This window comes from Cnephaeus nilssonii, assembly GCF_951640355.1.
Source record: "Cnephaeus nilssonii genome assembly, chromosome: 16".
Lineage (NCBI taxonomy): Eukaryota > Metazoa > Chordata > Mammalia > Chiroptera > Vespertilionidae > Cnephaeus > Cnephaeus nilssonii.
The window spans coordinates 43,958,755-43,973,645 of record NC_137087.1 but is presented as its reverse complement, the minus strand read 5'-3'; the positions used below and the strand labels follow the sequence as shown (position 1 = coordinate 43,973,645).

At 45.5% G+C, this 14,891-nt stretch overlaps 1 protein-coding gene across 1 annotated transcript; it reads right to left on the bottom strand.

Annotated features, from left to right (window-relative positions):
• Positions 1-350: 350 nt before the first annotated feature.
• HIF1AN (hypoxia inducible factor 1 subunit alpha inhibitor) lies at positions 351-14,360 on the bottom strand. Its single transcript, XM_079794148.1, has 8 exons — positions 14,115-14,360; positions 13,579-13,829; positions 10,446-10,594; positions 6,980-7,125; positions 5,926-6,032; positions 5,556-5,619; positions 5,214-5,324; positions 351-4,386 (listed from the first exon to the last, which is right to left on the bottom strand). The coding sequence occupies exons 1-8, from the start codon at positions 14,289-14,291 to the stop codon at positions 4,342-4,344; spliced, it is 1,050 nt and encodes a 349-aa protein (XP_079650274.1). The 5' UTR covers positions 14,292-14,360; the 3' UTR covers positions 351-4,341.
• Positions 14,361-14,891: the final 531 nt, after the last annotated feature.

Sequence of the window (14,891 nt, the reverse complement as noted above, 5' to 3'; positions counted from 1 at the left end):
GATAACCAATCGATGTCTCTCTCTCAAATTGATGGATGTCTTGTCTCTCTCTCCCCTCCCTCCCTCCTACTCTATCTAATAATCAATAGAAAAAAATATCCTTGAGGATTAACTACAAAAACAAGTATTTTTTAAAAACACATCTGAGAAATGCCCCCATCCCTGAAATGCTTGACCTTAAGGCACAGATGCATTTAAATGGAAAAACAAACTGGTTCTTCCTCTCTCCCTGACTTGCCAGGCCTCACTACTGGGAAGTCTCCTACCCAATACCCACTGCTCACAACTCTTTAAGCACCCTCCCTCACCCATCTCTGGAGGCCTCACTGACCATCAGCCCCTGGACTTCAAGGCTGCCAACATCAGAGGCTTCATCCCCCAGAAATGCACCAAACGTTTTCAGCAGGACTCTGCTGAGGATCTCAACACCTGTGAGGATTAAACAGAGCTGGCTGAAGACTAGCAGAAAGAACCGTCAGTTAGAAAATCTAAACCGGAGGTACAGAATGGACAAAACAGCCAGAGGACCGAGCACACAGAGAACAGATGGACTGACCTTGGGTAAACAAACAGAACTATCACAGGTCAGAAAAGAAGATCCAAACTGGCACTCTCCACTCCAAAACGGAGCCTTTTAGTTCATCTTATTACCTGCTCACACATCTGGGCAGGGCCTGAGTGCCTTCCAGGTAACTAAGCTGTACTGTGGGGGGAATCAATGCTGCTGGGAGGCCCAGAATCCCTTTCTGGGGAGTCCAGGTGCTTGGAGAAGGCTGGTGGAAGAGCTCTGCTTTCTGCTGGTCTCCCTCCTTCCTCAACAGCCTCTCATCTTGTCCTCACAGAGTGCACAATCCATGCTCTCGTAACTTCTGGTGGTTTCTTCCCCAACTAGGCAGAAGCTCCTAGAGGATCAAGACCAGGTTTCCTCCGCTCTGCAGGGTTGGAATGTAATAATTACTTGCCACGGGATGGGCACCTGGAGAGTTGATTACAAAAACGTTTTTCACAAATAGCACATAGCAAAAGTACTCCATTGTTATTCTTTGCCCTATGGTGCACTTGACACCCATCTCTCCGTGCTGGCTTGTGCCTGTACATGTGTTCCTGTGTCCACCTCAGGCTGGGGACTGGGCCCATCTCATCTTAAGAAATACCACCTCAGCCTGCTTGTGGGAACAATAAAAGGGTGTATCTCTGGGGGGCAGAAGGAGGGTCTCCCCACACTGGCTGGCCCACTGATAAGGATCCTTCCCCTCTCCGTCTCCTAACAGATTCAGATTAATGATGGCTCATTCCTAATTGTCAAATTTCTTTTCCTTCATCCTGTGTCTAATCACCAGTGACAGAAACCATTACGCAAATGAGTGCAGACGACGTCCCCCAACTGTTCGCGTTGGTAAAAAACCTTGTAATTTAGAGCTCTGATTTGTAGGGGAAGCTGGTCTCCCCCAGGCATCCTGGGCATCTGCTCAACTGATGCCCACAACAGCCCCTCCTCCATCCCCCAAACTCCAACCCCCCAACAAGTATCTGACTTCACAAAAGAGTAGTTTCCTCTGTACTTACTGGTGTAAAAATGGGAGCCTGCAACATGGCTGACCTCCATACAGACACAAACCCCCACCTTCCCATGGTGTCTGCCTCCACAATAGGGACAACACAGCACAAATGATTTCTGTCCCAAGTAGAATTTGAGCCCAAATGGCCCTAACCTAGGCAAGTAAAGGCAAGAGACTCAACCTCCTCCTTGGGGGATAAGGAGACAGCAGAACGTGAATCAAGGTTCTTAGTGAGCACCTACAACTAGGTCTTCAATTCTATCAATGCAGAAGCAAGCTGGGAGAAGTTATGGAACCTCCTCAAGGACACACTAGGAACACAATGGGATCTCGAACTTGTCTCCCCATAGCTCCTTGCAGCACTCTGAACTCATTATACAGTTTCCCGGCAGTTTTCCCCAGATGTCTTTAGCTGGAGCCCAGGAGAGCTGTCACCCACTGCTGTATCTTCTGCACGCTCTTGGGCTAAACTTGCCAGCACCAGACAGTGTCCAGTGGAATGAGATCTGAGGTAGCACAAGGGAGGAGGTAAAAGAATCAACATTGGCGGAAAAGGAGCAGCAGGGGGTTTGTAGCCAAACAGCACAGGTTGGAATCCCGATTGCCACAAATCACTTAACCTCTCTAAGCCCATTTCTTTAGCTATAAAAGGAGAACATCTATCTTGCAGGATAGTGAGGAACACAGATAAAAGCATTAGGCACACATGAGGTGTCTGATAATCAGGGGTCACTACTGTATTACCCAAGGATCACTACCAATCCTGCGCAGGTCCCTGCCCCCCATTCCCTGTAGGTCAGCACAGCACCCAGCAAGGACCAGCTTGTGGCACACCCCTCCCTGTAGCACACCACCCACATCTCTGCAGGCTGATCCAGGAATGCAGCAGATCTGCTAAGGAGAACAAAAACAATCTGCTATCTTTCAAAGTGTGGTTGTGATCAAGTTCATCCTCCGTTTGCCTTGGTTTCTTTGTGTGCTCCTCTTTCCCAAAAAGATGGAGAGATGGAGATCACTGCAATCACATTTTCCAGCATTGGCTATATTTGAGAGAACTACACTTGAGAAGGTACCGTGTTTGCACGCACACACACATTGCATCAGAGAACCCAGAATCGGGTACTAAAAATAAACACCCCTTCCTAAAATACATACACAGATGCACACGTACAAACACACACATCCTCAGTCCATCAGTGCACTGTAACTGTAAACTGAGCTTTGGGGGTAAGAGCCATAGCTCAGACACTGGAAGTAAACCTTTGGTAGGAAAAAAGAAAATAATACATAAACCCTAATACTCCAACTCCTCTTTCCTTCCAGAGAAGGGACATGAGATGGAAGTGGAGGTGACAAGACACAGGGCCACCACACTGCCCAATTCCACTGAATAGATGTGAATGATGGCCCTTCGAGTTGTGCAGTGCACAGCTGCCCAGGTGTAAGCTGCAGCCCTGAGGGGTTCCCCTAAGTAGCTGTGAAAAGGAAATTATACTTCTGTGCTCCACCAGTTGCCCTGACTTTTGAGTGTTTGTGGAACATTACAGTGGGGTCTGGCAGAGGTGCTGGCTTTAAGAGACAAGGCTACGTTTTTGTCCTTGCCATGAGGTGGATGACAGGTGTTGAGTTAGCTGCTAAAGCTTGACCCCATTTTGTCCACTGAGCCAGGAAGCTCCACAGACACAGAGCATGTAACCTGCCTAGGCAGAAAAGGTTCTAGCCAGTCAGCCTCAGGCAGGTTGTAGTGAGACCTGACCAACAGCCAATGGCTGAAACTGAGTTTAAAATCTTTAGGTTACGTCAGGCAGTACTGCCCTGGGGTTCCCACTGCAGTTGAGCTAAGCAGTAGAGAGACTTGGTAAGCAGAGAGGCAGGCCAGTGTGAAAACGCGTGTGCACATGTGCACGCACACGCGTGCACACACACATACACACACCACACTGCACAGAGGTGTGCACCCATAGAACCTAGAGAAGCCAATGCTAGGACTCCCTTGGTACTCAGCACAGGGAGTAAGAGCTGGTGCTGAAAGAGAGGAGCTGTATGTATCTGCAATTTGAAACTTATGCACAATCCTTGGTTCTGGTGTCCCAAGGCTCTTTTCTATGTATGGCTTGAGCATGAAGGTCCAAGTTGGAACCTAATTCTCACTCATAGGAAGCTCTCCAGGCTCTCAAAGCAAGCCTCCTTCTCACTCTCCCCAGTAGAGTCCCAGTAGCCAGCCATTCCCACCCACCCTAGAACCTGATTCTGTGAAACCTGAAGGAAGCCGACCCACCTAAACATCAGGATAGCTCTGGCCCTGTAGCCCTGATGTAACGGGCATCCAAGAGCATCTCCTCTATCTCAGGCTGAGGCACGGAGGTTGCAGGAGATAGGTCTGAGCCAGAGTGGGGTCCTGATCCAGAAGGGCGCAAGGAACAGAGACACACGTGGGTGTGCATGCACACACACGCATACACACATCCCAAGGTTGACGGACTGACACACACAGACATGATGAAAACCAGAAGCTGGAACTCCACACACTGAATGCAGAACTTTAGGGGGGCAGGGAGAGAAGGTGCTGGGGCACAGAGGCAAGGGCACGAAGTCCCTCCAAATGGGAGTGGCTTGCCAACCACCCTGCCTTGTCCCAAACACCTGCCTCCAGGGCCATGGCAAGAGTCCAGTCCATTAAGTGCTTCGTGCAATACTAGTGCTTGGAGTCTCCTGTCCTCATCAATGAAGCGGTGTGGATGAGCTAGCAGTCACCTGGCAGGAGGCCTCAACTCCTGGCAGGCTAGTTGTATCGGCCCTTGATCATTGTGTTCAACAAGGGCCCCACCTGCAAAAAGACATGAGGAGCCAGTTAGAACTGCCTGTTCCGACCCAGGAGCTGGACAGGGGTGTGTCTAGAAACATTCAATGTCTAGCCAAGGGCAGGGAGAAGGCTTTCAATCTTGTAAACCCTCTAACCAACTCTCTTCCTGAAGGTCAACCCAGTGCTCGGGGGCATGGCTCTCTTCTTTGTGTTCACCGTGTATTATCTTCCCGCTCACAATACCCTGTATCTGTAAGCAGCACCAAACTGACAGAAGGTCAGAGGACTAATAATCCTCAAATACCTAAGAGTGTTTGCCATGTTTCTTAAACGTGCCTTAAGAATGTTACATGCCTTTATATACTGAAAAGATCACCTGCAATCGAGGGTAATGCCATCTCGAAACCTCACAGGTCCTTTGGATGCTGAGGATATCCACAGGATGGAGGCAAGAGTGTTACAAAAACAAACCTCCCCCATTTGCCCGATGAGCCACTGGCACACCTATGTGGGAAGCAGGTCTCAACCTAGAAGAGCCTTGGCACAGCTGGGAGAGTGTGAGATGCTTTACTGCTCACTTCCTGTTCCAGAAGAATCCCCTCAGGGGTCCCCAGCTGGCACACAAGCCTCATGGGGAACATGACTACTAGCATGGAACAGATTATAATTGATCCACCAGTCAAGCCCAGCTCTCAGCAGAAAACAAGGCTTTTCTGAACATAACCATAACCTCTATGGAGAGGATACCAGATATGAAACAGAGGAGCTATGGAGAATGTGACACCAATCCTGACTTCCCCTGATCACTGCCCACTGAACCATAGGAGTGCCACGTTGGGGCAGCCACATACCTCTTGTGGGTTCCCCAAGGCCTCTCCAAGCATCTTCTCAATGTTTCTCATTATGGCCACTTTCTGATGGGCTTTGAGAGGATATTCAATTCTCTTAGGGGTGGGGGCCCCCTGCAAAGGAAGCAGCAGCTCAGGAAATGTCTTTAGCAGGAACCTTCAGTGTCACCCACTATTCCTAGGCACCATCCTCCCTTCTAAGAAATACAGTTCAAGCCCATTCCTCTTCAACTCCCCAAAGACCTGGGATCACTCCAGAAATAGCCAACCTCCCCACCCTGCCCCCAAACAATGTATTACACCTACCTCACCCCAGCCCCATCTAGGGAAAAAACCCATATTCACCTTATACCAGAAGTTCACAGTGATGGTAATCCCCCCATTTAGTAATGATTCTATGTGATGCCACCTGCAAGAAAATAAACAGGCTCCTGTTTGCCACCAATACTTTCCAGAGGGAGGGATGGAAAACTAGGTGGAGTGCAGCTAAGAGAAATAAAGAAGAGTCTCTGTATGCTCATCCTCTCCAACACTCCGTGGGGCTAGAGACAGGGCTGTGATTTCCCCCATGTCCAGTATGCTCACATCTGGACATGCCAACCTTCCTGCAGATCACGTAAGACCAAGCCTGTCACAACTCAAGGGACAGATAAGGCTTTTCAGGGAACGGGAAAGAAAGCTCCCAAGAAGTCCTCAGTCCTAGCCCCTTCCTCACCAGTACATTGGGATGTAAAGAACATCACCAGGACCAACCACTGTTTCGTAACCAACCACGTTCTGGAAATTGGGGAACCTCTCGTAGTCAGGATTGTCAAAGTCCACCTGAGAGGTTCAAGAGAAAGAAAAAAAAAAAATCAGTCGATCACCAAATTTTTATCATTAAGGACTATGTGAAAGTTACTCTGGTAGTCTACAAAGATGCCTTAAAAAAAAAAAAGACTTAAAATTTATATCCAGCAGAAAACACTACATTAAAAATACACAGAGTCTCTCAGAGGACAATGTAAGATAGTCCATACTCAATACTGAGTGGTAAAGAATCCTAGGCTTCAGGGCTCCTGAGGTCAGAAAACCTACTTATGGCCTGCAGATATGAAGAATGAGGACTCATCCTTCACTCAAACCTTCAGGAACTTTCTCCCAAACACACATTCTAACCAGTCAAAACTCCTACATGAAGTAACTAGGCAGCTTTCAATTTAAGAAGTAAAGGACCTCTTTGTTTGGCCACAAAGTCAACCATATACTTTACTTGGATCCAAAAAAGGCATTAAGTGACATATCTCAATTCTATTCATCCTCCTTTTTATCAAAAAGTGATAGCATCCATGACAAAAGAAAACAATTATTAAATTCAATAGAGACATAAACACATTTTGTTCCATGAACTTGTAATCCAATCAAACAGGGTGGTGACCTGACTCCATCTGCATCAAAGACAGGGTCTGCCGTCCAGAATTAGCTCTACAGGGCTGTTTATATTTATAAGCATGTGGGGACTGTCACAGAGGCCTGAAATATACAGGGTGGGACAAAAGTAGGTTTAGAGTTGTATGTCAAACAGTTTATGCTTGTATTATTATTTATTAATTACTGTATTATTTTCCATATGAACAACTGTAAACCTACTTTTGCCCCACCCTGTATGAGCTACACTGTGAAATTATCCTCTGAGTTTGTCCAAACCTAGCGTACCACCACAAGGAAAGGGAAAGTCATGCCAACCTTGGATCCGCAAGGAGTTCTATACCTTCCTCAGATCAGCTCACCTGGCTCTGTCTGTCACATGGATGATGAACAGGATATGGGTAGAGGCACTCAAACTGATCCGGAGGGAATAAAATGCATCGCTTGTAGCCCTTTATCTGAGCAAAGAAGTTCTGTTGTTCATCATAGTGAGCAGGTGTCACATTTCCTGGAAGAAGAAAGACATTTTCTTATTCAGAGCAGTGCCTCTATTGCACAGGCTGAACACAGGGCCCAGTGCTGGAGAGAAACCAGCCTGCCCACTCAGCTAAGGCTTCCTAATAAAAAAAAATCAGGCAGAATCAGGGAGATGGCAATTAAACTCGCAGCGAACTAGGTGTTACACTTTTTAAAAAATACATATATTTGAGGAAGTATTTTAAAAATATATATTTTTATTGATTTTTGAAGAGGAAGGGATAAGGAGAGTGAAAGAAAACCATAGGTGTGAGAACAAATCATCGATTGGCTGTCTCCTGCACGCCACCTTCCAGGGATGGAGCAGGCAATCCTGGCAGCAGTCCTGACTGAGAATCAAACCACCGGGAATCAAACCAATAATTTTTCAGTGCATGGGACCGTGCTCAAACAACTGAGCCACACTGGCCAGGGTGGTGCTACACTTTTAATCAGTAATAAGTCCAGCAATAAGGATTCAACATTAATTAGCAAAGTAGACTTTCTTAAATGGCTGTTGCCCTTACCAGAAGCAATAGCACATTAAAATCATACAATTCTAACAAAGTAATATATTATATATACTTATACTCTTCTTGACTATGGCAAGAATTCAAGGGCAGTAAAACAAGTTACAAACAACTGAAATGACTGGTCTCAACAATGCATGCATGATCTTCTTTGATGGAGTTAACTAGTCATTCTAAGTTGCGTGAATATGTGCTTGCTTTGGGTAGCTCGTTTTTTAGTTTTTATTTTGAGAATGCGTTCGTTAAAGCTGGGGACAGTGAAACAAAGGGCCTACGAGAGAAGCAGCAACAGGAGAGAGACTAGCAGGGATGCTTTGGCTCTCTAGAAACGTTATGAGAAAGAAACGAGCCAAGGCACAGCTGCTGTCAGCTCACTGGAGTCAGAGAAAAGGAGACAGGTTCCGGGGTTAGCCCAGGACGAGCTGCAGCTGCCCACTGCTCCCCTGGCTGCAAGTCTCACGGGAACCTTTAGAGTTTGGGAGATAGACACCTGTGAGGGAAGAAGAGAGGGGAACACAAAGGCCCGAACATACTCCCAGGAGAGCGCGCCTGAGCAGCCCTTTTGGAGGGCAAAGATTCTCAACCTTTCCTCCCACTTCAACACACCTGTGAGGTGCAACACTTCTTAGAGCAACACTGGAGATGTTGATTCTCATAGGGGTACAAGTCAGATTCCTAAGAGAGCTATACAACTTGAATAAGGAAAATTATTTTAAATTATTTTAATACCACCTTGAATTAGTTTTGCCCTAGTATGTGCTCTATCTACTCATTATAACTGGGGCCACGTATGTTGTTTATCCTTCCGCACAATCCTTAAAAACTTAAGGGCTCCTGCAGGGCATGGAGTGTAGAAGACATTCTCCAGGTCTACCTGGGTGGGTCAAGATAGCTGCCTTCTTAAATGCTGAGAGTCCCTGGCATCCCCAAAGGGAGTCTACTCTCTCAACTCTACCTGACAAATCCACTTGCCTACACTCTACCAGAGGATAAGGCAACAGAAAAATGCAGAGTCAAAAAACAAACAAAACAAAAAAACCCCAGCTGATGTGGCTCAGTGGTTGAGCGTTGACCCATGTACCAAGAGATCTCAGTTCGATTCCTGGTCAGGGCACACATGCCCAGGTTGTGGGCTCGATCCCCAGTGTAGGGCGTGCAGGAGGCAGCTGATCAATAATTCTCTATCATCACTAATGTTCTATCTTTTTCTCCTCTCCCTGAAATTAACAAAAATATATTTAAAAGCCCTGACCGGTTTGATTCAGTGAATAGAGCATCAGCCTGTGGACTGAAGGGTCCCAGGTTCGATTCCGGTCAAGGGCATGTACCTTGGTTGTGGGCACATCCCCAGTGGGGGGTGTGCAGGAGGAAGCTGATCGATGTTTCTCTCTCATCAATGTTTCTAACTCTCTATTCCTCTCCCTTCCTGTCTGTAAAAAATCAATAAAATGTGTATTTAAAATATATATGTGTGTGTGTGTGTGTGTGTGTGTGTGTATGTATATGTATATATGTATATACACACACACACACATACCGAGTGGCCAGATTATTATGATCTCGGAACGCATAATAATAATAATCTGGCCACTCAGTGTATACCCTATATAACAAAAGGCTAATATGCAAATTGTGCCCTCAACCAGGAGTTTGACCAGCAGGCAGGCCAACCACCCATGTCCCCTCTCCCTGGCCAGGCTGGCCAGACCCCACCCATGCACGAATTCATGCACTGGGTCTCTAACATATGTGTGCGTGTGTGTATGTATATATATATGTGTGTGTATATATATGTATATATGTATACACACACATATATATAGAGAGAGAGAGTGGCCAGATTATTATGTGTTCAGAGATCATAATAATCTGGCCACTCAGTGTATTTAAAAGAAAAAAAAATGCAGACTCAAGTAAACTAGAACTGGCTCCTGACAGGTCAACCAAGAGTTGGTTTCCAAGGGACAGGTTAAAAGTCAATCCATAAACTGCGCCTAAATCTGAAGAAAGGATAATCAAAGGGTGGAGAGATCTGAGTCCAGCAATGAACAACAATGAATAATTACTCTGCTTCCTTGTTCAACCCAATTTATTCAACATTTATTTAGTATGAGCCTGACACCAAGCTAGTGCTGGAAATAAGAAGAATGAGATAAGTAGCTCTCCTTTTTCTGACTGGAATTTAAAGGCTTCTCATTTTATTCAAAAGAAAAAACACACACACAAAAGAACACATTCACATATTTGCTTTTGTGTGCATAAAATTCTCTAGCAGGATACACAGTCAATTAATAACGTGGTGCTTCCAGGGAGAGAAACTGGGAGTGGAAGAGAGATTTATCATTACATACCTATTTATACCTTTTGAATTTAACCCCATGAATGTATTACTTGTTCAGAAGTTAAGGTTCAGCTTATATTGGAAAAATACATTCCCTCTTCTACTGGATAAAAATCTTTTGAATACAAACAGATCCAATAGAGAAGAGCAATACTGCAGAGACCCCTAATATCTGAGTATACACATTCACACAATAACTAAGGAAGGGAAAAGAAAACTTCTTTTTAGAGGACATGAAACTAGCTTGTAAACAACATAAATTATCTTATTTCACCTTCAGCTACTTATAAAATACTATCATGGTCCTTTTGCAGATGAGGTGGCTGAGGCTTGAGAAGTTAAGTGACTTGTTCAAAGTCAAGGAGGGGATATAGTGGACACAGGATTAGGAACCGGGTTTGAATGACTTCAAGCTATGCTGCTTTCTGAAAGATTTCTTACCTTCCATGCCGATGAGCAGCAGATTGGACGTCAGCTGCCCCCAGCCACGCTTTCCCTGTTGCTTATTAATCCAGTTCCAGTTAAAACCCAAGAAGTCCATGACAATCTTCCTGCCCACAGTGTCATTGAGTGTTTGCTGCAGATACAACCTATGTTCCCCAAGAAGAAGATCCCATTAGTGCATGTACACACAGTCCCTTGGCATGGCCTCCCCACATCTGGAAATCTAAGCTAAACCCACATTATCATCGCCCACAGAGAACAACCACTATCATGCGAATCTTAACCAACATGGATTCTCACAGAACTGAATCCTTAACTCTCCTTCTTTGGACACCAAACTTATTACTTTAAAGAAGTGATTAAGTTTTTCTGGGTCGCAGCATAAATCCTTTAAGAATCCAAGGAACGTTCCCCAGAAAAATGCACATACACAGAACTTTCACACAATTTCTTTCATAGACTCCTCAAAGTCTCTCCACAGACCCTACAATGATGAATCACCCTTGTTCCAGAGATTCTCAGGACCCAAGGCATCCCCTTTGGCCCTCAATGGCCATTGTAACAAATCATATTACTATTCACCAAGAGCTAGTTCCTTCCCTGTGGGAGAGTTATTCTTCTGTACCCCCTCGAAGCCATTTAACTTGCTTTGATCATTTAATTTGCTTTGGCCAAGGAAATGTCCACAGAAGTGACTTGTGTTGCTTCCAAACTGTAATTTTAAGAACCAGTACACACTACCACCACAGCAACTCTGCCACAGCAACTGCAGTCTCAGATAGTAGCTACTGGGCCAATCTGGGCCCCAAAGCGAAAACGATGATGTAAGAGTAGAGCTTCGTCCTAGGTTCGCTTAGGCAGCACATATACTAAAACTGGAACGATACTGAGAAGATTAGCATGCCCCTGCACAAGGATGACACACAAATTTGTGAAGCGTTTCATATTTTTTAGAAAAAAGCACAGCCTATTCCAGGTGACCCGTGATGAACATGTAGTGTGAGTGAGAAATAAAAGTTTCGGAGCTCTGGCTTGAAGCCTAGTTTATCTTAATTGATTCAGCCACCTCTCTGTAGCAGCTTTCTACAGCTGAAGGAAGATGCCTCACCAGGCTTTCTGCAGGCCCAAGGCTCCTCACACACCTAAGGGAGATCAGAAGTTACTTAAGGTATATGAAAACACAGACACACTTAATCAAGCCCACAAGACACATTAATAAGGGGACAAGCTGGAAGTTAAGATACAGAAGCAGTCCTTTCCTGGTCCTGAGAATATTACTTCAAAAGGCTCAAAGGTATCAGTGCCTAGAAGCATGATATTTAAGGTCACTTTAACTAGAAATCTCAATAAGCTAGAAACATTAGCTACCTTTTTGGGGACAAGGACCCCTCATGACTCAAATCCAACCTTTGGACTCTTCCCGGAGCTTATAATATACATGCACATACAAAAATTTTGCAAGTAACTTTAAAAGAGGCATGACCATTCATGAAACATTATACCTAAACAGTAAATATCAAAAGAGCTCAAAGAGGATGTTACTAGCCTTCATCCCAGAATCACAACAACCTGTACAATTATGTAGTGGAGTTGGTTGATGCTCAAGTCAGCGGATAGGGTAAAACTTGCACATAGGAAAATTTTCCTTGAATCACCCTTAAAGAACAGACTACACTCATAGCTCATACTTAGTGAGGGGAAAATGCTCTCACTATAGGATAAGAAATTTAAAGTGAATGAGGAGCCGAAGCCTGTTTGGCTCAGTGGATAGAGCGTCGGCCTGCGGACTCAAGGGTCCCAGGTTCGATTCCGGTCAGGGGCATGTACCTTGGTTGCGGGCACATCCCCAGTAGGGGGTGTGCAGGAAGCAGCTGATCGATGTTTCTCTCTCATCGATGTTTCTATCTCTCTATCCCTCTCCCTTCCTCTCTGTAAAAAATCAATAAAATATATTTTAAAAAAAATAAAGTGAATGAGGAACCAGGGGATTCATGTGTTTTATCTCATGCTTATTCTAGTACATATGTTCATTAAACGGAATTACACTCCACCAGCACTATTTAAATAGCTCTCAATCTGAACGTTGGATGTGTCTATGTGTATGCGCGCACATGTACATGTGTTAATTCTGAGGAAATTAATGCATGAGACAACTCAACTAAATCAGGCTTTATAAGACAAAAATAACAGCTCAATCATAGTTCAGACCCTGGAAACTCTTTTAGTCAAAGTCGTATCATTGTGTAACTGCTAAGTGTCAGGAAGATGGAAAAAAGATATTTCAAATTCATTCACTCAGCCACATACTGCTAACAGGGAGTAAGAAAGAGAACCGAGGCAGGAAGGTTAAGACTGGGCACCAAATGTGAGCTAGAGAGGGTCGTTCACCATGAACTACTTAGTAAAAGCAATTCCCCAGACGCAATGCTGTCTGGGACCTACCTAAGAGGCTGTCTTCATACATAGGCATAAAAGCAAAAGAAAGAAACACTTCTGTGTGTGTTGCATTTGCTATTGCCAGTACAACCTGGAACATCAATATATGCCCCTCCCCCAATCTAATCTGATCTTCCCTAAACTAGAGGATCCTAATATCCTTCACCCCAGAATCACATTTATATAACGCTTCAGCCTTAACTATCCCCAGCCATTAGGCTGCAAACTGATCATCTCAAGGCTAACTCCAACAACAGACATTTCTGTTTGGCTCCTTGAAGCATTTTTAAAGATTTGAATTACCTGTGCACATTTAAGTAAAAAGATCTTAAATAAAAATCCTCGATTTCTGGCTTCTCTTGAAAAATCTGAATATCTGGCAATCCTAAAACTGAACTCCCAATGGACACAAGTCAAGTAATGACTTCTGACTTTGAATAGGGTGTATACATTTAGCCTCATGGTAGTTTTTACCCAAACAACTTCATTTTGTTCACCTACCTGACCCTTGTAGGCAACTGTGACTCTCACTTTATGAAGATGACAAAGAACTAGAGAATCACAGTTCACGTGTCATCATTCTCTCATCCCTCAACTTTGAGAACTCACCCAACTCCTCCATATCCTCAAACAAGTACAGGCAAAGAAAATATATGCCTTGGAGCCAACAGAAAACCATCATCTGAGAAATTACCTGTCTTCTCCTCCTCGCTGCTGTATATCCTGCAGTTTCTCAACAAACTCATGGAATTTCATTTCCTCCCTGTTGGACCTTGGCTTAAAGTTCTGGAAATTAGCCATCTTCTTCTCATCGTAGTACAAGAACTTGTGAGTACTGGCACTGTACACAGAGAAGTCTCCATGGCCAATATTCTCTTGCAAGTATTCAAGGTCCCATTTCAGGGCAGGATACACCAGATTAGTGTCGGTCAGCACCACAGGCTCCTAAGGGAAAACACATCAGGTGAAAAAAACACAAATGAAGTCGTCCCGAGGGCTGGTGGGTTCTGGTTCCATAATTCCAACTATTTCCCAACTTCAGAATAATTTCATCTGTTCACCCACATGAACCCCTCAAGTCCCATTTCTCCTCGCCTCCCTCTCCAGCTCTCCTCCGGCCCGAGTCCACCGCCCAGCCCGGTCCCCACCTCCATCAACATTCGCCTTTGACCTCTCCTCCCAACCTGCTCCCTCCCCCGCTCCCGCTGGGGACACGGCCCCGCCCCCTACCTCATTCTCGATGAACTCCTCCGCCCGGGGGTCGCTCTGACTCAGACGCGGGATGGGCCGCGTCGGGAAGCTGTAACTTCGCAGTTGGGACTCATTCCAGGCGGGGCTGGGGGCTTCAGCCTCTTCCCGGGGTCCTGCAGAGCCTGAGGCCGCGGCCTCCGCCGCTGTAGCCGCCATTTCCGCCGCTGGGGACGGCCCCGCCGGAACCGGAAGCTCCGCCGGTTCCAGATAAAACACAACGGAAACCATAGAGATGGGCTGCGAGAAAGAGCGGCCGAGAAGCACAAAAACAAAAACAAAAACGCGGAGCCAGGACGTAGGGGGGAGCTCCTCCTAATGGTGACCAACAGCTCTACACCCTAGGCCCCGCCCCTGAAGACCTGGGCTAGATGTTAGTCCCACTGATTAGAGTTGCTAACCTGGTTAACCAATTCACAAAATATTATTATTATTATTTTTTAATATACTTTATTGATTTTTTTTTACAGAGAGGAAGGGAGAGGGATAGAGAGTTAGAAACATCAATCAGCTGCCTCCTGCACACCCCCTTCTGGGTATGTGCCCACAACCAAGATACATGCCCTTGACCGGAATCGAACCTGGGACCCTTGACTCCACAGGCCGACACTCTATCCACTGAGCCAAACCGGTCAGGGCTCACAAAATATTATTGCTGCCTCAGTGTGCCCAGGCCTACACAAAAGGCAAAGGAGGAGGCAAGTTTAGTGAGGAGAGAAGCAAATTATTGACCTACTTAAGGAAGTCAGAAGGAAAAGC